General features: G+C 39.2%; 1 protein-coding gene across 1 annotated transcript; it reads right to left on the reverse strand.

Annotated features, from left to right (window-relative positions):
- Window positions 1-708: 708 nt before the first annotated feature.
- fam189a1 (family with sequence similarity 189 member A1) lies at window positions 709-23,951 on the reverse strand. The gene is made up of 10 exons (XM_057326922.1): window positions 23,838-23,951; window positions 18,190-18,321; window positions 8,295-8,402; window positions 6,536-6,696; window positions 5,608-5,743; window positions 3,710-3,788; window positions 2,620-3,303; window positions 2,429-2,488; window positions 1,709-2,028; window positions 709-1,564 (listed from the first exon to the last, which is right to left on the reverse strand). Exons 1-10 carry the CDS (start codon window positions 23,934-23,936, stop codon window positions 1,349-1,351), a joined length of 1,995 nt encoding a protein of 664 aa, XP_057182905.1. The 5' UTR covers window positions 23,937-23,951; the 3' UTR covers window positions 709-1,348.

Raw genomic sequence — 23,951 nt, forward strand, 5'->3', positions numbered from 1 at the left:
TTTAGTATCTTAGATGTTACCTTTGGTTCATTAGATGGTAGTAGATAAAATATACGTTCATAAACGAGCAGTAAGACACGCTAAGACAATTATGATTGATTTATATAATGTGCTCAAATATCACAGACATTTCAGAGCCTCGGCGAACGTGTATTAAGAACGACTGGGCGCCACCGAGTGTTATGAATAATCAACCATACTGTGCATATTTACAAGGGCTCTTAGAATAGATAAGCGATCTGAAAAAAAAAAACTTCATTGCACAGCACAGATAATACTCTGTTTTTCAACAATGAAGTTCATTGGGATATTGTGCTCGAATAGCACGGTCTGTTATTAAAGGGATAGTTCACCAAAAAATAAAAATTCATTTACTCACCTTCGAGTTGTTCCAAATCTGTATAAATTTCTTTGTTCTGATGAACACCGGGAAAGATATTTGGAAGAATACTTGTAACCAAACAGTTCTTGGCCACCATTGACTACCATAGTAGGAAAATTACTTTATATTTTTTTGTTCTGTTGAACACAAAAGAAGATATTTTGAAGAATGTAGTAAAGCAAACAGTTCTGGGGAACTTTTAACTACCATTGTCACTTTTCCTACTATGGTAGTCAATGGGGTCCAAGAACTGATTGGTTACAATCATTCGTCCAAATATCTTTCTCTGTGTTAAACCAAACAAAGACATTTATACAGATTTGGAACAACTAGAGAGTGAGTAATTCTTGGCAGAATTTTTGGGTGAACTATCCCTTTAAGGTTTTAATAAAGAAAAATGTTTCCCTTAAACCAACAAATGAACGTGAAAGGCTTATAATAGCAGTCCATAGAGGAAAAATACAAACAGACACATTTTTATTTTGCAACACTGAAAATAAAAATTACACACTGAGGTAAATTGAATAATCCAGCTTCAAAAAGTTCTCTGCCCTGCAGTGGCACACAATGACCAAATATATCCATTATTTAACAATGTTTGCAGAAGCTGTGTATTTTAATGTTTTGTATAATCAAATAGACAGTTTCATGAAGAGGTAAATCCATCGGCTCTCCTTTGGTCAACTACAGACCCAATCTTCTATTAAGTACACTAGCAAATTCATCAGTTTTTATTATAACAAATATTTTACTTTTTTCTGACATTAAAATAAAAATATATACCCCTGCAGGTAAACACCCTGGTGTTTCTTTTTTAGAACCTTGTTTATTATCATTTGAGGAACATTAGCTCCACATTGACTTGCTGTTGTTTCAAGAGCTACAGTTTCTGCTGATGTGATTAAGGATTTGGCCTTGGCACATGTTCAGAGGATTATAAGGAAAAAGGTGTTGTGGTCCAGGGGGTCAGAGTGTAGTTTCTCTGCATACACTGATGAGGCTTTGAGGGTGATGTGGCGATTGATGATCCAGGGTAGCAGAGACATCCCTCTGTCTGGTTTCTCGAGGTGAACGGCGCAAGGATGAGGACGGGGAACTCAAAGCTCCACAGCTCTGTAAATGCAGGTCTCCATGAGCAAGCTTCCTTGGGCTACCCATGATCTTCTGGGAGTGTGTCATTAACTAGGTTGAGGATAGGAGCAAAATATACACAATGTAATTTAGTTAATCCAGCCAGAATGAGAAAAATAGTTTGAGAATATAAACAAATGTATGTATATAAAACAATTCTAGAAATCCCATTTTGCATGAAAATAGACAAATCACCTGATCAATAATACTGGCGCTGAAAATGGCCTCCTCCATGTGTTTCTCATCAGATTTAATAACACATTTAATGCTGTTGACCACCTGCTGAACCTCTGGAGGTAGACTGCAGCTAGAGTGCTCCAGGAATTTTGCCACCAGCACTTTGGTGTCTTTGTAAGTTTTGAGGTCTGCAAGAGATTGTGGGCGCTCTGTAGATGGTGAAACAGGGAGGTGAGGTTTGAGTCGAATGTCAGATTTTACATCCTTCTGTTTCTTTCCCCCTTGGCTACCATGTTTGGCAGATGGCGGTCGGACGTTCTCAGAGAGCTCCATACATGCTGTGCAGAATAATGCATTAGTATTTCTCCTCTTATAACAATACTTCCAATATTGTTGGTGAATGAATTGCTAAGAATATACACTGCCCGTCCAAAAAAAAAGTCACCACCTGGATTTAACTAAGCAAATAGGTAAGAGTCTACCATTGGATTGGAGGTCTAGGTTCAGCAACGTTATGTGCCCAAAGAATGAGGTCAGCAGACTACCTGAATATACTGAATGACCAGGTTTTTCCATTAATTAGTTTTTTCTTCCCTGATGGCACGGGCAAATTCTTCCAAGATGACAATGCCAGGATTCATCGGGCTCAAATTGTGAAAGAGTGGTTCAGGGAGCATGAGACATCATACGGGCAGTGTATTTCATGGAAATATGAAACAAAATATTTAAGGTGGTTACCTTGATCACAGGGAGTCTGTGGGGAGTCCTCGGGTGGATGGTTAGCAGCACAGCGATCACCTGGAGGTAAATTCATTCACTTAGTTCTCAAGCTAATTGCCAACGGCTTATTACAATAGTTTTAAAAGGTTGTACATGTCAGTTTGTAAGTTACACATATATTCAAATAACAGTAAGAGAGACTCACGTACTTCTAGATATGGAAGTACAGGACAATGGTTCACTAGTGGAGCGCACAATCCTCGCAAGTTTCCTGTACCCTCTGGTGGCACGCAGCGTGCGTGGACGCTCGTGGGGGCTTGAGCTGCTGAGGACTGAGGTAGCATTTGGCTGTGGAGCCACAGAGGAAGAAGCAGATGAGGACCAGACACTGAAGCATAGTCGTGTACCCCGCAGCTGACCGGTGGGTGATGGGGAGGTGCAGGCAGAGGGTGTAAGTGCAGAAGTTGCACCTGCAGCGGAAGTCACTGCAGAGTTGGAAGCACTGGAGCATGGAGCGTTTGAAGGAAAAAGGAGGGTTAGCTTCTTATTGGTTCTTTCTCTGTGCTGTGTTCGAGACTTGGATTTCAGACTTGTATTCTCCTCCTTGTCAAGGCCACTGACAGCATCAGGTGACAATTGGGGCGACTGGGGCTTCGAATCCTGCACGACAGAAGACTCTCTGTAGTCAAAGTGGGCACGGGCCTGTCGCCTCAGGTTAGAGCGGGTGCTGTGTTCCAGGCTTGTGCAGCTGCCGCCAGTGGCTACGATGGGTAATGGGCCATATGGAGAGGAATCAGAGCCCTGGACCTCTAGAGAACACAGATCTTCAGATGAACTGTGATCAGGGATGTCTGCAGTTTCTGACACCATGAGGGAAGTACTATCAACGGAGGCTACGGGAAACACACACACAGAACAAAAGCTGAGTTTTGAAAAGTGTGCTTTTTGATAGGGTGTAACTGTAATGACTTAAAAAAATGACATCATCATCTAATAGGCAGACTACCTAGCATAGTAGGAAACATGACAATGGTTGTCAAAAGTGCCCCAGAACTGTTTGCTTTCCTACATTCTTCAAAATATCTTCTTCAAAAGAACAAAGACATTTTTCCAACTATGGGAGTCAATGGTGGCCGAGAACTGTTTGGTTACAAGCATTCTTTAAAATATCTTTCTCTGTTTTCATCAGAACAAAGACGTTTATACAGATTTGAAACAAGTTGAGGGTGAGTTTATAATGACAGAATTGTTATTTTCGGGTGAATTGTTCCTTTAAAAATGCTCCTGCAGCTTCCTCACCCTGAGTGCTAATGCCAGCTGTGGTGTTCCTGTCACAGAGACTTGACTCAGTGGCCTGTTGTTCAAGACTGGTGGTGATCTGAGTGAGAATAGAAAAAAAGACCCTAAACATTTTAGTTAAAATTTCCAACATGCACATTAAAGTTTTTAATGTAACCTTCCGGGGAAGATGGTGATTGAAAATTGTTTTCCACCTGAGGATGATAACAAAAATCTGGAAAAGGAGGAGAATCAGACAGCAGAACATCTAACACTGAGGAGTCTGCTGCAGCCCGACATCTGGCATCACAGCAGCGGGTTAAAGATAAAATAACATGCTACTACCAGCAGAGGGCTCTTTAAGATCACATTTGCTCCTCATTCTCAACATGCTGTGGTTTGAAACAAGCTTTGTAACACCATTGAACAAAAACACCTATGAAGTGAACTTATCCTGTATACAAAGAGCAAATTTAAAAAAACATGGCTTACAATGTGAAGAATATGATGGATCTATTGTGAGCTATAATCAGTACTCTCAAAATAGCGTTGTGATAAATACAAAATTCCTCTTAACAATTTCCTTTGGGTCTCTTTCTACTGCTGTTACCCTTTTAAAGCCTCTCAATCCGAAATTGGTCCACTGATTGAACTGAACTCGCTGCTTTGTTTGCAGATGGTTATCAAAAGCTTCACATGAGAAATGTCTAAAATCAAAGAAACCTTTTGGAACTCCATCCTTTTTAATCACAGATTCCTCTAGGTAGCAAACAAATCTTCAAAACAGCAAATAATAACAGGTTCAGGCGCTGGATTCTAAAGGTCTGCTGGTTCTTTATGGATCTCTTTGCAAAGAGGAAAGCTCTTGTTCCCTTTCATGAGGCCAAAAAGAGAAATGTGATGAAAATCATTGTTCAAATACAGACCCTGCTCTCACTGTAGAAAGCTCATTTCTTTTAAATGGAAGGAATTCCTCCCTGTACTGCTGATGTGTTCCAGAAAATATTATAATCCATTATACAAAGGCACTTGTATTAATTTCTTTCAGCACTCAAGTGCAGCGAAGGAACTTTTGACACAAATGAAAGAGAGCCTAACTGAAGAGGAGGAACATTGCTGAATCTGAGGTATGCTAATGCAAAGAGTGAAAAGATATAGGGGCGGATATACTGGAGCTAGTTGTCAATTAAAAGCAATACTTTTAAAAAACATTTTTTGGGTAAAGCCAATTTCCATACAGATGGCAAATTCTTGAAGAAAGCCACTGAACATTTTTATGACTAAACCTTCTTATTTCTATTATGGAAAGTCTAGAGAAAATCTGACATGTATGAAAAATACTTTAACATAAAATGTATGTGCACTTGAAACCAGCACAAAAAACATAGCTAAATAAAGCACATATTTGTATTATTGGACTTTATGACAATTTTAATGTTGTATTTAAAAAAAAGATATGATATGCTATTATAACCTTTGTGTCAACTACCAGTCCAAATGCTAAGCAATCAAAAAATGGCCAAACTTATTTCTATCCTATTGTAAGGTTAAATCACAGCACTGATGGTAATCTGTGACACCAAAACAAACTGAAACTATTCATAATTCTATTATGTGTCACTTTTTTGCTGTTCTCTTAGATAAAGCCCACAGAATGCACTGACAAATGGAATCAACTTGAGGAAAATATTGGGTCTGTTTTTAATGGTCAAAAGTGTCAGATCATCTATTACAATCAAGGTCACGTACTACAAACTGGAGTGACTGACACAAACTCTTTGATCTTGATTCTTTCAGAATGCCATATTTTGTTAGTTGCCTCCTATGATGAATTGGTTTATCTTCCAATTATGTTTTCCATCTTCTTCATTTGTTGCAATGTAAATACTATATTAAGAAGGAATCCCATTGCTTCTTACCTGACTAGCAGGTGTCAGTCCCACGACAGATTCATATGGTGGTGGCAGCTCGGATGGATACAGAGCTCCAGGGCTGTTAATAGGTACTCCATAAATGGCACTGAAGGGAGAGTGTGGAAAATCCAGATGCAACCCTCTAATGGACAGAGATGGTAAAACATGATTACAACACAGTGTCAACGTTTTAACAGATTTGGCTGTACAATGTTGGCCAGACAGCAGTATAAAAAATATGTCCGGCCATTCAGGAACTGGGGAAACTGTTTCGTCTTTTCTCCGATGTATCCAACCCATCATCTATGTTCTGGGTTCACTCATTTAATTAACCAGCCTCCCCCTCTCATATATTGAAGTGAAGGGGTCTGTGTATCTTCATATGTTTCCCTGTGCATTATGACATCATCGCCTGTAATGTGAAGCACCCAGTGCATGTGCAGGGTGAATCTCTCTGCGTTTACTGCTTTGTTGACACATTAGTGTGGCGGCGGGCTAAACGGCCTCATCAGCACGTTTTTTATGATGAGATGGTGGGCAGAGTGTCTAACAGCGCGAGACACAGAAATCAATGGTGGATTTACACCAGGACAGGGACACTGCTGCTCCATAATGTGGGTTGTCAGGGCACTGTGCATTAAAGCCATACAATTACACACAGGGTGGTTGTTTTTTCCAGAGGGCAATAGGTCTGAATTCCCATAAAAAAAGAAACTGCATTTTATTGATGATGGTTTGCATAATTATTCAACCGGACACTGTTGTACCTCTCTATGAATCAATCTATTCACAAAAACCTCTCTTCTTTAGAGGGCAGGACAGTCTAAAATGTATTCTCTATTTTCTATCACAAGTATTAGGTTAATTCAGGTCAACTGGAATTCGAGCAGTTGTCCTTGTGCATGCAAGTTTTTGTCCATGTGTGCGGATTTACCTCTGGCCCTCCATCATGGGTGTGCAGGTGTACTCTGGAGGGTAATAGGGGGGAGGAGGGATGGGTGGGATGAACTCATCGAAGTCCAGTGTCTGGTGTAAGATGGTACCGTGAGGGGTCATACAGTCCGCACTCAAGGCTCGTGCTCTGTGTGGCATAAACTAATAAAACAGAAGATATACTTTGGTATAACATAACTATATTCACTCCCATCTCTGCCCTAAAAGATTTGTTTTCTAGACTGGACAGCTGTAACAGTTGTGATTTCTTCCATTGCCACTTTGTGCCCTCTGTTGAAACGAATCCCACTACTGTTCCGGCGGTTCACTCAGCCACAGCCATGCTAATGTAACTCATCTCAATTCATCTCTCTGTGCCCATTCCTCCGCTGCAGCCACCCAGCAGGCTGTGCAATTTATTGTCTAGCCTATAAACTCCACAAAGCCCACTCTTAAACAATATTAAAACTTTATGTACCACAATTTTATTTTCTCTCATAAAATAGGCCAGCTGAAAAAGACAGATTCACTGAATGGAAAAGATGATACTGTGGATCCGCTGTTATTTTGCCCATTGTCCTCTCTTCATTGAGCAATGTAACATTTTTAGTTTTATCCTCATCTGAAGAAAACGTTTTTACAGTTTTATACTTGAGGAAATAAATTGTACTTTTAAGATTGTTTAATTTTGTTTAACTTTAATGTAAAGTTATCAAGAATGACAAATGTGCCCCAAAATGCTGTAAACGTGCTCCAAAAGTTCTTTCGTGAGAACTTTTACATATTTCTGCATAAAGCCCAAGACCTCTTTTGTACAACTACAGTCAAATGAGCCAGCAACTATAACAAAAAATACTTCGAGCACCTTTAATGGCTGTTTGCCCTAACATTTTAGATCGGAAAGGTCAAAAGATCAATATTAATTTCTGGACTTAAAACTGTAAGACATCAGGGCACTAGTAGATTTGATTCTATTGTAAAAGCAATGGTTCATTGTGAAGCATTGCATGTCATTCAGAGCGCAAAAATATCACCAAATCCACAGTGCTGTTTTGCTTTGAAATAGTTTTACGCCCCTAATGACAAATACTTTTGTCAATATAAGGTACATTCAATAATAAAACCTAATTAGATTAAATTGCCCTTTATTTTAATGGATTCCAATACACGCCATTTCTCTGTATTTCTGCTATAGTTGTACTATGTTATGTTCACTTGTCTGATGTTTTCTCCATGATGTAATTGGAAAATTTTATGTGAACATCATTAACACAACTAGAAAGACACACACACGCCCACATGCACACACACGGGCGAGCACACACACACACATGTTTGTGAGGACATACATTGATGCAATGCAATCTCTAGCCCGTTACCCTAACCCTAGAACTACATGCCTGACCCTGACCCTTACCCTAAACCTAACCTAAACCTAACTATAACCTAAACCCTAAAACCAAGTCTTCACCCTCAAACAGCCCTTTAAAGGGGTCTCTGGAAGTGAGGACCGGCCTAAATGTCCTCACTCTACTCTCCTTGTCCTCACACCGCTGGTCTGCTCAAACCGGTCTTCACAAATATAGATGTACAAGTACACACACGCACACACACACACGCACGCACGCACGCACGCACGCACGCACGCACGCACACACACACACACACACACACACACACACACACGCGCGCACACACACACACGCGCGCACACACACACACACACACACACACACACGCGTTATATGGGCCACACTTACCATCTGTAGTAAATCAGTAGAAACCATTTGCATACAGCACACGGCTGTGGCCAGAGCACACACAATGGTGGAGATAACATTCAGTGCACACACGCTAAAAAGCAGCTCCTGGGAGACAGAGAGAAAGAGTGTCACAAATAAAAGGAGAGAGGGGAAGAAGGTGAGAATCATAGATAAAGAGACAATGAGATGGAGAAAAAAAGGAGAGAGCACCAAAAAGAGAAAGAAATAAGATTGGCAATTGTTTCATTGTAAACCACAGCCTGGCATGAACATTTATTGCTTTGCTTGTCCCTAAAAGAAAACTGGGGGAAAATGAACCATCAGAATCTTGCTGAAAAGAACAAACATTTGGAAGAAAGAAAAAGGCTATGATGTTAAAGGTTGAACCAAGAGCGCCAGAAACAAGAACACATAATGGTATCATCAAGGTGGAAGTGCTTTATTGCATCATTATTTGACTAAATCAAAGACCTGCGTGAAATTCCATAGGGGATCAAGCTGGTCTATCTATAAATAAATGTTTTTATTACTTTAGAAGGAGCTATTTCTATCTAAATACACCGTGGTCCCCTTACATGGAATTCGTCATGTTGTTTCTACAGAAGCCCTAAACAGATGAACTGCTTTGCAGAATGCACTTTGTAAATATGTTATCTCGTTCGGGAAAGAAAGAAAAACGTGACAACATCTTAATCCTCTCTCAGCCTCCGTAGTGCTTCAAAAGGGAGGGGAAGGGATGGAGTTAGCAGCTAGATGCTGCTAAACATTACACAATGGTCCTTCAAAAAAGTATTGTTTAAGTCTTTATTGACTTTTAAAATCATGTGCTGCTTTAAAAATCGGTTTCAATATGGATTTGGCGACACATAAAAAAAATGACCAAATGGTTAAAGGCAGCCAATATTAGTTTCATTTACAGCTTCAGTGCATACTGTAGCAATTGTAAAGGGTGCCTTTCTGAAGGAACACACGAAAAGAACATTCAAGGTCGCCATCAGCTCAGTTCGGTTTTTCTACCAGATAAGCTGAGTAGATCTGTCTCCACACTCCTGCTATCAGAGGCTTGTATGAACTCTTGTAGTGACAACATGGGATGTATGTGACCCAATGATGTCCTCAAGGAAAATGCAGAATTCTTGAATGCGCAGAAGCCCTTTAGTTGAACGGAGCCCATGCTAAAAGGACTGGACAGTCCTTCCACATTACTGTACAATCCTCTACACTTTTAACCCCTAAATAAGTATATGGAGAATGTGTCGCTGTGGAAATACAAATGAAAAACCTTATAAACAAGAGTCGTTCCATAGCTTTGGACAAATCTTTGCTACTTACAGAAAACAATTGCCTTGGATATCAAACCTGTAAACAAGTGTTTTGTCAATTAACAAATGTACTAAATGTGGTAACATGTAAATTAAACAATTCAAGTAAAACATTATTTAATATGACTGTTTTAACCTGACTGGATTGGCTACACAAGCAACTTCTGGTTTAAACAGAAATGGGTCTTTTCAGTAAGAGTTGTATTTTTCTACGTTTTACAGGATAAACATACAATCATAAAAAGCTTTAAGCTGGTGACCTGTCAAACTTGTGCACCTATAGCAAGATATAATGATAGAGTAAATCCAGTAGGATGCAGAACTCTGATTGAACTAGACAGCATGATTCTGTTCCAGCATATCTAAAAGAGGTGCTACTGTAGGTCAGCACCACTGAGAAACACCTGCTCTTCTCATTTTGTCTCCCTGACAACAAAGGAACGATAAGAGTGATGAGATTGCATACCTGCATAAAATCCAAATATGTTCTTAGCCTTACAATCTGAAATAAACAGACTATTCAGGTGCTAAAGCTGATATGGTAGAATGTCCTACACTCACTGGCCTCACAATACTTTAGCTATACTTTTCCCCATCGGGCTGAACGGTTCTGTGTATGGCGAGGAAGGATTCCAGCTACATGTATCATTTAAGCATAGCATAATTGTTCTCTGCCCAAATTCCTTAGCAGTTATTTTCTGCTTAAAAAAATACAGATTGAATAAATGTGATAGAGTTACAGTAGTGTAATTAGATTTTAAAAAATGTTTTCATTCGAAATCACTCATTTTCTTTCACTTCTTCCTTGTATAGTGGACTTTAATAGGGGAATGAACAAGTCAATAGTTTCGGACACACTTTCATTAGAAAAAGAGTGTCCAACTGTCCTAGCTTGTTCAGCGGGATGGGTATGGAATGGCACAGTTTGGCACATTGATGAAAAATCTCTAATTCTCAGACAGTAAACTCTAAACGATTCTTTGACCACAGCTGTTATTATATCAAGTATTATGTCACTCTAAAATTCAGTTTGAAAATGTTCCTGAAAAATTCATAATGTATATTATATAAGCCGCAATTTGTCACATTTTATGCATATTTATCCACATGTGTTTGTTATATTGTACAGTAATGTGAAAGAGGAAATTTGTTCATGCAGGCTTTGTTTACCTTTGATTTAACCAGGGGATAGTGGAGAACCGATTTTCATTCTCAGCAGGAGAATGCTAGTTGCACTCTACAGTAATTTACATTGTGTAGATTTAACTGGTAATCTCATCTGAACTGAGGTCTCATTTATAAAACTGTGCATAGGATCCTTACTAAAAGTGTACGTGCGCCCGAAAGCCAAAAACAGCGTACGCCAAAAAATATTCAGATAAAACCATGCGTACGCACACCTGTAAGCAATATTCGCTTTATAAATCATAGATCACCTGCAAGTGTGTGTACGTGAATCAGCCTCGTATCCCGCCCTGTACACGCCCATTTTTACCCATACATNTATTCAGGTGCTAAAGCTGATATGGTAGAATGTCCTACACTCACTGGCCTCACAATACTTTAGCTATACTTTTCCCCATCGGGCTGAACGGTTCTGTGTATGGCGAGGAAGGATTCCAGCTACATGTATCATTTAAGCATAGCATAATTGTTCTCTGCCCAAATTCCTTAGCAGTTATTTTCTGCTTAAAAAAATACAGATTGAATAAATGTGATAGAGTTACAGTAGTGTAATTAGATATTAAAAAATGTTTTCATTCGAAATCACTCATTTTCTTTCACTTCTTCCATGTATAGTGGACTTTAATAGGGGAATGAACAAGTCAATAGTTTCGGACACACTTTCATTAGAAAAAGAGTGTCCAACTGTCCTAGCTTGTTCAGCGGGATGGGTATGGAATGGCACAGTTTGGCACATTGATGAAAAATCTCTAATTCTCAGACAGTAAACTCTAAACGATTCTTTGACCACAGCTGTTATTATATCAAGTATTATGTCACTCTAAAATTCAGTTTGAAAATGTTCCTGAAAAATTCATAATGTATATTATATAAGCCGCAATTTGTCACATTTTATGCATATTTATCCACATGTGTTTGTTATATTGTACAGTAATGTGAAAGAGGAAATTTGTTCATGCAGGCTTTGTTTACCTTTGATTTAACCAGGGGATAGTGGAGAACCGATTTTCATTCTCAGCAGGAGAATGCTAGTTGCACTCTACAGTAATTTACATTGTGTAGATTTAACTGGTAATCTCATCTGAACTGAGGTCTCATTTATAAAACTGTGCATAGGATCCTTACTAAAAGTGTACGTGCGCCCGAAAGCCAAAAACAGCGTACGCCAAAAAATATTCAGATAAAACCATGCGTACGCACACCTGTAAGCAATATTCGCTTTATAAATCATAGATCACCTGCAAGTGTGTGTACGTGAATCAGCCTCGTATCCCGCCCTGTACACGCCCATTTTTACCCATACATAGTCAATGCAAAGCACCTCATGAATACTGATTTGTATTTTAATGAGCCTGGCATCCAATCCGCTTGTTGAGCCTGACGTCAAGCGTCATGATGGACGTATATAGTTTCCGGGTCCAACCGCTATCAGATGCCATAGAAAAATAACATAAAATGTAAAACTGCCGAAACCCCCCGATCCCATCCTTTATCTCCGTAACGAAATCACAAATGGCCACACATGAGATTCACTACGATTTACTAATTGATATAATTATCAATAATAATTATTTTAATAATTATATTACAGCCAAAGAAGGTCTCTACAGTCTTTATATGTTTACAGCATTTAGACTGATCATTAACACCTCATTAAAATCACATCATTAATTAGTGGTGTCCTTCACCTGAGATCAAATTTGAAGACATAATTGTAGAAGACGAATGTTTCTTCATTCCGGTTTTGTTATGAACATAATTAGGACTGATAACGAGAACATAATGAGAAACGATTGTGCGAGAGCTTAATGGCTGTATTTCCAGACTTTGACATTTGATGATTAGCCTATGTACAGTATTTAAGGAAAATCATGTATTATTTAGTTATTTATTTACACTGTGTTATGCAGTTATGATATTTCATGCTGTCCTGTATTCCATGCAGTCGGATCATCTCCTCCTCATGCGCTCATAGTGTGATGGTGAGACAGCGGTGATTAAATATTTAGAATGAATTTTTATTTAAGATTAGAGTTGGATTTTACAAGAAGGCGCATGAAACAATTATCACTCAATTCAAGCGCAAATAACTCTGCAGATTTAATCTTCGTGATAATGTGGATCTTTAACGGATATGAGGTGAAATTAAATGTGTGTGAGGCATAAATGCTTATAATTGTTTTTATCACACTTACTTTCTGCAATCTAACTTGAGTTCACTAACTCACCATTTGTGTCGCCACTTGTCTACAAAATGTGCGTACGCATGGGTCAGAGTTTGCTTACAGGTGCGCACATTCTCCCATCAAGTTTGCTTTTAATAGATCACAACCTTTGCGTGGAAAGTGGCGTACGCACGTTTCCAGCCCCATTTTGTGCGCACGCAACGTTTATAAATGAGACCGTAGTGCGTAGAAAAGGTTCAATATTTTGTCTTACGAATGAAATTTAGAATCCGTGTAAGTACAAAAAAATCCGTATTTATCAAACGTGCGCATGCACTTCTTACGCACATGAGTAAGCAATCATTGTTGATAAACCCCACATGCTCGTTCACGTTCACGGTCATTAGCATTCGGAAAAGCCTCCAATTTACCATATAAGATGACAACACCTCCCTTGATAAATCACGTGAATGTATTCTGTGCTGTCATTAAACAGATCACCGCAGTCTTTTGGCTTGTTCGACTTAATGCATCAAGTCGAACAAGCCTTTTGAAAACGCATTCTTTGCGCAATGCATGGTTTGCTCAATTTGGGTTTTATTGTTAATTTTACAATTATTTATAGGAGATTTATTTTCCATAGCCTACATTAAACTGTTCAGAAAAGAAACAATATTTACAGTTATTTTTGGTGGAATTGGTTAAATCTATTATGATTTGATAAAGCGATGTAGTAATAGAAAAGCAATAAGATGTTACATTTTTTTATTTATATAATTTTATAATAATGATTAATGTGCAAACCTCTTTTTAATATTTTTCAATTAGTTTGAATGTTTTTTTCTTTTGTTCATTTTTTCATATTGTTCTGTTAAATGTGTCTTTACATTGTGCTTTCAATAAAAGAAGGTTTGCCAAATCATCCGGCAAAGTGAGATCAGCCATAACACTAACTACATTTCAAATGATTTCCCATTTGTTTTTTATAGCGTTTCACTGGCAAATGTGTACCTCGAACTATGAAATTACTAATCGAGTATTTGCAAAAAAAGATCACATGAAACACATGGTGGCACTTTCTTTTTGTAGCATGCTTAAAGGCGTGCTTGTATTTACACACAATTCTACGTATAAGTACAAGTTGGTAAATCCCACACTTTGCGTGAATCTGTACTTATGCACTCACTACGCACATATCTTTGCGTACGCACTGTTGATAAATGAGGCCCCAGGTTGTTACATTTATGATGGCACATACAGTATACACAGAGCAAAGCAAATACACTACCCTGTCATGGCTCTGCTTCATTTAGTCATGTTTTTCTTGGTCCTGTAGCAGAGCCATGACAAAGTCTTTGGTTATGTGTGGAGAGAAACATATTATTGTCCTTTTGACAATAATATGCGTTCTCTCCAGTGTCTCGTCATTGGCCCCGCCCCTCTCGTTTCCTGTATTGTCTCCCTGCCGTGTCTTATGTTTCACACCTGCCCTCGCTCGTTATCCTTCGTTTGTCTTACCCTATTTAATGCCCTCTTGTTTCATTGTCCTGTGCTCGTGTATTACGTTTGGTCTGTGTATTGTTACATTGAGTAGTGACTGTTTTGTGCTATCCACCTTGTCCAGTGTTCCTGTTCCCACCCTTGCCCGTCGTCTGTGAGTTTTGTGCGTTACCCTTTCGTGTTTTGATGTTAGACGTTTGGTCGTGTCTTTTAGTTTAGTTTTTTGCTGTTCTTGTTTTTGTTTTGCCCCTCGTGGGAAGTCTTTTGATTTGTTTGTATTTTTTTAGTTTTGTTATCCCATCGTGGGTGTTTTGTTTGTGCAGTGTTTTGGTTCTTTGTTTAAACTAAAGTCTTGTTTTTGTTAACCCCTTCACTGCCTGCCTGCATCTGGGTTCTTCTCCACCTCGAATTCCTGGCAGAATACACGAGCGACTAATGAACCCAGCAGGCAGTATGGACACTGTTCGCTCCCACCAGGCTCGTCTCCTCTGCGGCATTCGCCAGGGAACCGGAGACGTAGATGACTACGCGGGCCGGTTCCTCGAAGTCGCAGAGGAGAAGGTGTTCGGGGAGGAGGAGTTGGTGACACTGTTCAACGCCGGTCTCAGGGAGCCACTCTCGCGTGCGGAGATGAGGTCACTGAGACCGCTGGACTTTGATGCGATATGGCTGTATGCCGGGGATCGATCGGAGTCCAGGGTCTCAGTTCAACCCACCTACTCATCTCCGCTGGTCGCGATCCCTGAGGGCCGTCCCCTGAGGATCGGGGTTGTGGGCGTCGCCACACCGTCCTCTCCACCACCAGCGAGCCTTGGTGGCAAGCGGGGAAGACGTGAGTCCTGGGGGTCCACGTCCGAGGAGTCCCAGCCAGAGCCAGCCGTGCCTTTTGCCTCTTTTCTTCAGCCGACCTCCAGGCGGGTGGCTCGGCTGAAGAAAAAGTGGCAGCGGCGGGGGCAGCGCGGACTCCATCCCAGTCCGGCGTCCCAGCCGGCCTTCCAGCCGGCGTCAAGCCCTGTCCAGCCGGCCTTCCAGCCGGCGTCAAGCCCTGTCCAGCCGGCCTTCCAGCCGGCGCCCAGCCTTGTCCCGCCGACTTCCAGGTCGGCGGTCCCCCCAGGACTCCCCCTAAGTCCCCCAGGACTCCGCGCCCTCGAGCGCAGCCGGGGACTAGAACTGTTCCCCTCTTGAACTTTGTTGTTTACCCACCCCCCCTCCCATGTTTGTTATTCTTGTTGTGTCACCCCAATCCTGTTATTATTTTATCATTTCTGCCGTTGATTTTGTTTTCTCTGTTTTGCCTTGTCCTGTCTGTCACCCAGTCGGTCTTGTCTCGTCCGTCTACCCCTTGGTGAGCACCTGGAGGTGCTCATTAAAGGGGGGGCTTCTGTCATGGCTCTGCTTCATTTAGTCATGTTTTTCTTGGTCCTGTAGCAGAGCCATGACAAAGTCTTTGGTTATGTGTGTAGAGAAACATATTATTGTCCTTTTGACAATAATATGCGTTCTCTCCAGTGTCTCGTCATTGGCCCCGCCCCTCTCGTTTCCTGTATTGTCTCCCTGCCATGTCTTATGTTTCACACCTGCCCTCGCTCGTTATCCTTCGTTTGTCTTACCCTATTTAATGCCCTCTTGTTTCGTTGTCCTGTGCTCGTGTATTACGTTTGGTCTGTGTATTGTTACGTTGAGTAGTGACTGTTTTGTGCAATCCACCTTGTCCAGTGTTCCTGTTCCCACCCTTGCCCGTCATCTGTGAGTTTAGTGGTTCACCCTTTCATGTTTTGATGTTAGACGTTTGGTCGTGTCTTTTAGTTTAGTTTTTTGCTGTTCTTGTTTTTGTTTTGCCCCCTCGTGGGAAGTCTTTTGTTTTGTTTGTATTTTTTGCTTTGTTATCCCCATCGTGGGTGTTTTGTTTGTGCAGTGTTTTGGTTCTTTGTTAAAATTAAAGTCTTGTTTTTGTTAACCCCTTCACTGCCTGCCTGCATCTGGGTTCTTCTCCACCTCGAATTCCTGGCACTACCCAGCCTTCATGAGTGTTTATGTAAGTGTATGAATGTTTAAAATGATAAAAGAATGTCAATTGGAAAACCCTTTCACTTTTAATTTTCTACAAGAAATCCTATTACTGAATATGGCATGCATACTCAAACTTTGAGCATACTGTCTAAGTGTTATACATGCTTATACATTCTTTTGCTCTTGAAAAGGTTTCATGAAGTAGGTTTACAAACATTTATAGGCAAGCATTTACACACAATTTTGCTTGATATCCAAAGGCATTTTTTCCATGGTGTCATAAAGAGCAATGAATGCTGGGTATGAGGGAATTTTGTGGAAGCCTCGCATCACCACAAGTCATTTCAAACGTTGCCAAATGCAGGCAGATCGTGGATAGCATCAGTGAATTGCTCAGACAGTGGAAAAGGAAGCAACAGAGGTCACTAATTGAAGATGCATAACTAATGATGACTGAGCCTCATCTGCATATAAGAGAGAGACTCACATCACAATGCAAAGAGACACATCCAATAAGGCAGACGTTTTTCTCAATTTCTTAATATATTCTCTATATATAAGAATATCACAATAACACAATATACTTATAAATTATATAATATTTACATTTACGCATTTGGCAGACGCTTTTATCCAAAGCGACTCACATTGCATTTTACTATACATTTGTTTCTAAGTATGTGAAATCCTGGGATCGAACCATTCTCTAGAGCCATGCTCTAACCACTGAGCCAAAGGAAAGCTGTAACACAGGTAATTTCCTAAATGAGACCTACATGATTCATCACATTAAGTGTTACTCATCATTGACAGTGACGTACTTTTCATTCATGGTGACTTACAGTGTCATACCTGCAGGGATGATAGCCTTGGAGTAACTTGGGGTTAAGTGCTTGCTCAAAGGCATGATAGTGGCAGAGCAAGACTGAATTGTCATTCTCTTTTGATATTTTGTGTCTTGTGTGAATGAGAGTGTATCTATTCACTTTGCTCTTGATACCTTTTCTATTTTATAACTTTGATGTATTGCTTATAGTTAACATGTTTTCATGTGCAGCTGCTTTGTAACAATGAAAATTGTAAAAAGCGCTATAAATAAATAAAAGTTGAGTTGAGATGAGATGAGATGCTCTCCCGTACGTCATCTCTACCTGATCAGACCCACAAATGTAGCAAATCCCCAGATTCTTAATCAAGCAGCTACCATCAATTCTGTTTATATTCTTAAGGATTTAAGCCATTTCTCCTAGTGTTTGTAATTTAATAAACATTTTATTGTAAAAGAAATAAGAGATTTTCAAATAAGATGTATGATAACAATGAAAAAACATTGCGTTTATTCAAAACAAAACATTTACAACGTCTAATGCATCTAACTGTTCTCAGCAGTTATATGATCTCTGATGTAATATTCATTAACTAAGGCAATCAAAAAGTCTAGACAGAATGATATATATTCTTAATACTAGAATATTAAACAGATAGAATATTAAAGAAAGATAAAACAAATGAATATTCAGACTAATTCTTAATCACCATTTATTTAAAAAACCCCAATAGAGTTGATCTAATTTACTTGTAAAATAAAGACAAAGAGTCAAACCTTATGGTCACTGACACAAAGTAAACCGTACTAAACAGAAATGAGCTACCTCCTAAAATGGTTACAAATTGCAGTGACATTGTGTTAACACACACACAAAGCGTTACCTTCAGTCGGAGGCGTATGGTGTTGCAGTCCCTCAGCGGGTTGAGTTTAAGAGTCTCTCCCAGATTATTACAGGTGGATCTCAGGTGCTCAAGCTCGCAGCAGACACACACACCATCACTGTCAAATTTGATCTGGAAAAGGACAGAAACAAACTGATTTCAGCCTAATTATAATTTTTGCCAAACATTGGACAATATATTTGTAATGTGTCACAAGCACAGTATCCCCTTTTTGCCTTGAGAGAGTTTGTGCAGATAGTTATGAATTACAAATCAACATTTGAATCCTTAATTATACGGACATGCAATGAACATTTTTTGTAATTTTAACATGAAAGTGATGACAACTCATTTCCTGATCAATAGTTTAATAAAGCAATAAGCCACAAAAAGCAGTGGGTTACAGTGCATTTTATAACATACATAAAATGCTCTGTAGCCCACTGCTTTGTGGGGCTTATTGCTTTTATAAAACGGTTATTCCGTGTGCGTAGCAAGGCCAAGAAACACAGACGCAATAACAGTGGCACAGTGATACTCACACCGTGTCTACACCGGACGCGACAACCTGCTTGTTCTTAATGGGTTTGTCACGTCTCGCCGCGCCGCATCCAGTGTGGACAATATTTGAAATTATAATGGGTTCTAATGCGTTTCTAATGTCTTTTGTCGTGTCGCGTCGACACCTGTCTGTCGCACCTGGTGTAGACACGGTGTTAGGCTATGTAATGTCAGCAGTTACAAATCGGGCATTTTATAACGGCTTAGAACGAGGCTCAACCAATCAGAATCAAGGACCACGGCCTCATTTATAAAGCGCAGAGTAAGAGTGTGCGTACACAAAAATCCACAACAGCGTTCATATTTATAAAAACGGTCTTTGGCGTGGAAAAGTGCTTAGTGCCACGTCAATAATATAAGCCAATATTGCTGCTTGTAAAGGATTTGGACGGTGAGAGGGGCTCTTTTATATATCAATGACATTAATTAGACATCGTTCAAAGGCGGAGATTTGAAACGGTTCAGCTGTGCGCAATTCAAGATCATTTGCGATCTATAGATTTCACAGTTGAAAGAGGCGTACACACGTTTTCTGTGCGCACGTTCGGTTTATGAATCACACATACGCACTTTGAGAAATGACCGTAAAATCAAACTTAGGACGGTTTCTAGGCAACATTTTATAAACGTTTTATAATTCAAATTATTTAACACGAGTAAAATGTATAAGTTATATGATCATTGTTGGCACAGTAAAAGGGATAAACTATTCAGTAATATAAGTATTAAAGCAGTGTGCATATTATTGTTGATGCACATTTGAGTAACAGTGGGTTAATGTATTTTTAATTTTAAGTGTTGCCTCTAACACTTAATGAAGGAAGCTGTGACACTTGTATTCAATTTATTCTCATTAAGATTTCTGGGAATGTGAAAATGGATATATAACAATTTCTTTTGTTACAACAAATGTGTATGTTTAAACAAGGGGATTTGCAGTTTGCAGTAGGAATAAAAGACAAATATTTTTTTTAAATGAAAGACAAACTGTAACTTCCTTCGTTTGAAAAAATAAAGAAAAACCAGCTTTGAGTATTAACCTGAAAAGAGGCTTTGTTTATTGCACGAAAGCAATAAGTGAACTTTGCAAGCAGGGGTTAATTGAATTGAGGAAAAACGGCATTAATATTTCAGTCAGGGCAGGATCAAGTTCAAGAGAGGACAGATGTTAATCCCTAAATCAGGTGGAGTACCGACTGATGACATACTGAAGTTTGTCTTTAGACTGGTCTGTCTTCCAAGCTGTAGACAAAGGGGAGGTGTGTTTGTGTATTTTCTGTGCTATTGCTGGGATGGTCAAAAGGCCATATAAGCACCAGATAGAAAACCACAGTTTTCCATGACAGCAGTGTTTTGGTTCTAGATATTAATTCTATTCAAATTTATTTAAATAGCGCTTTAGGACATACAGTATGTGGGTATGATCAAAATATTCACCTGGACATTTATCTACAGATAGGATACATTCAATGCATTGAGCTTGAGTCATATTGACATGCGCTCAACCCTGCTGAGATGAATCTTTAAAGCATTTTCAGGATCAATTTCAAAGAGCCATCAACACTTTCATAGCACATTCATCTAGAAAACGTCTGATCATTTTTCATAAAGCAAGGTTTCATCTCATCATCAAAGTACGTCTCCACTGCCCACTATATGAGAATTCAGTTCTGTCAAAGACTTTAATCACCACAGAGCTGAATGAACACTATACCACCCACCGCTGAATTACTCAATTCAGAAACGTGAAATAGCTTTGCCATGAAGCAATTTTAATGTTAAGATTTAAAATCACTTGTAGTCAAATACTCTGTTGAAGACCTTGGGGAAATGTTTCAGAAATGCAAAACTGCCAATGACAGACCAATCACTGCACAAAAGCAGCTTGATGGATTTCTATCTAAACATCAAGAACGTATCACAGCAAAAACTATGTAAAATCAACATACACATATGAATGAAAAACATTTGCTATGAGCTAAACCTGAATGCTGGATTAGGCACATTTCAAGGAATACTTGGGTCATTCTATAATTGTGAGTACATTTGCATTTGAAATGTTGAAAATGTGAAGTCTTTTTTCTTTAAAGGGGATGTGCAACGGTGTTGCATGCATTCTGACTTCTTTACAATATTAAACGTGCTGTCTTCTCATACTTGACATGGTCAAACGAGATGTATGACATAGTATTTCTGGGCTCGATACACTCCCCCAGCGTTCGTATACGTTTTGGAAAGTTTTTTTCGAACAGGAAAATCCATTTCGTAACAACTTTTCCCTTATTGGACAATTCTCCCAGAAAAGCGCACCCATGCTTCAACTCGCCAGAGCGAGAAGAAAGAGCACGCCCACGCGTCAACCAGGGAGAGCGGGAGAAGGAGCATGCGCACACGTCAACCAGCTGGAGCAAGAGAGAGAGAGCACTGTGTTCGCGAAGTTCAGCTGTGTTTGTTTGTTCACTGCATTTTGGTGAGAAGTGTTATATAAACGGTGTATATAATGCTGGATTTGGAGATTGTTGGAAACTGATAGAGTGAGCTGTCCCAGTGCTAAAAGATGCCGGACATGAACTGTACGTGGTAAATGAAACTGAGTCATATGTAATTTTGTTGGCAATGGGTGCGCACGTGCTTTAGTTCCGCCCGCCCCCCCAACCCCCGTACGCGTGCAAGAGATCATATGTTTTTGGAAATAACCGTACAGCTGTATCTGTCTTTTATAAATGTGATCAAACTAAAGACTCCACGGATATTTGAAGGGTACGATACTATTCTGTAAGTACTCAAGATTATGAGATATGCAGAAACTGTCTCAGTTACGGCCACTTTAACCACAAGCATGACCATATTGTACATAAAACCCCTAAATACCTGTACAAACTAAATTATTCTATTAGTCAATCTCAAGGTTTTGGATTCTTACCTTTACTTTATATTTTTACAGCTCCTGTGTAACAGAGTGTAACTTAGTTGAGCCTAGAACTGCTGAGCACATTTACATTTAAAAATAAATGTTCAAAAATATAACATAACATATTTCTTGTTATACTGTAATTAGCAGCCATGGTAATTTGTGTAATACTGATAGTCAATTAATTCACTCTTGACAGGTTTGCTATTTTAACCAAACTTTGGGAAAATAGAGAGGACATACTTTCTTTCATCTACATAATGTGCACATGACATCATGTTATGCACTATGACAATGATATGAGATTATATGGGTCAAATGAAAATCATATGGGTCAAACCATTCCTTTTTTTGAGAGTTGACATATATAAAATAAGGTATATCACAATAAAACCTTTTAATTTTTGAAGACCATTCTTAAAAGTCTTGCTTTTCTAATCTAAATGAAGATAAAACTATTAAATGAGTTTATTTTGATATAAACCCTCTTTTGAATCAAATATACGGGTTAAAGTGGGATCAAGCTAATGCAAAAAACAAAACCTGATAGTCCTGACATATCACTAACACGAAGAAGTTAAAATTAATTCAAAACCTTCATCCGTAACCTGAAAGCAATCATGCATTTAATTGTGTTTGAGACAAACAAATAATACTACCTGGTGATTAATGCATGCAGAGACATGATGCGGAATAATTCATAACTCCAGCTATTGTCTTTGAATTCAGTGAAATTGAAATGGGTGTATTTTATGTACTATGTGTGGATCACATTTTGTTTTCTTTGTAGAAATGTTTACATTTCAATTTATATCAGCACAAATTTATTGCAAATCTGATTTAGCAATTAGCATTTCAGAAGTTTATAATATGTTTTGTGCTTATTGTTTGTTAGTTGCAGCATGCGCTCGAAACGTTTATGCAAAACCAGCATAATTTGAGAATGTTTCATTAAGCATCTTGTGTGCTTAATTGGATGCAGGCTAACATGGTCAATGTTTCATATTTTCTTACATTTTATTTAGTGACCTAGAAATACTGCTAAATCTTAAGTCAGTTAAAAAACATACTTTTCCCAGTTTAAATGAAAAAAAAAAAATTACATGAAAATCTTATATCTTACATTTTGTCTAATAATTTTAGACTCCATTGTATGTGGACATTTGTATGTGTTTTCATTTCTGTCCATTCTGAACGCTGCTATCCATCTGATCATTTAGTTATTCATCACTTCCACAGCAGGCAGATAAATGGAAAGGGGTGTCCAGTTCTGGATAACAGAACTGTGGGAGGCCATGCTGAGCTTTTCTGCTGTGCTGGGCCGGCACTGATCCACTACAGAGTTGATAAATCAACCTCAATAGTACAATAAACACTATTAATCCCTTTTTATAAAAAGTAAATCAGAGAACACAATGGGCAGCACACAAACATACTGTGCCATTATTTTGGCACATAAAAAACTATTTGCCGTTTTTTTTATATTGAATGAAACTGACGGTGTTCATAATGACATTACATAACCTAAGATAAAAAAATGAATCTATAAAAATGGTCGATTCATTCATTATACAGTCTTACCATATACTCACATATGCTTAGTGATCTCTAAAAGACATCTACACTATAAATATACGAGAACCAACCTGCAGCGGCTCACCTAACGGCACACGATTCGCTTGCTGCACATTCTATCAAAGCAAGAGCAAACCTTTACCCAGACAATGGATGATTACGATATCCTTGCTAGCGAAATCCTTCGGGCTTCAGCAGACGATCAGGCAGCCGGTCTGCACAGACACGTCATTTTAATGAGGACGAAAGGTGCTAGGTGTTAATCTTTATTTTTACTGGAATAGAGCAACAATATAGCAGGCTGTAAAAATGGGTCCCAGCAGACTCTGCCATTCCCTCGGCTTCGGTTGCTGGTTGTCAAGCTAATTTTATAGAGATCCTCGACAAGGGCATGGTGTTAATGAATGGTTCTCCTGGGAGACACTGAAGCTCAGTGAATTGATTCTTTTGTGACAGGTTCGCTTTGAGTGGATGATAAAAATAATAATGATTCACTGATACAGGCTTAGGTGTTCCAGTTTGGAGTTTTACGTGAAATGTTCTTTCTAACAAAACATGATTTCAAACATGCGTTTCAGAACTAGTCCTGTGGTGGTCTCACCAGCTGACAGTCCTCCAGAGAGTTGACCAGCTGGGCGTTCTGACAGGACAGGATGGCTCCAGCGAGGTTCAGCATCACACACACAGCAGACAACAGCATGAAGAAAGTGATCTG

Source organism: Triplophysa rosa, unplaced genomic scaffold (assembly GCF_024868665.1).
Source record: "Triplophysa rosa unplaced genomic scaffold, Trosa_1v2 scaffold145_ERROPOS65242, whole genome shotgun sequence".
In the NCBI taxonomy this organism is placed as follows: domain Eukaryota; kingdom Metazoa; phylum Chordata; class Actinopteri; order Cypriniformes; family Nemacheilidae; genus Triplophysa; species Triplophysa rosa.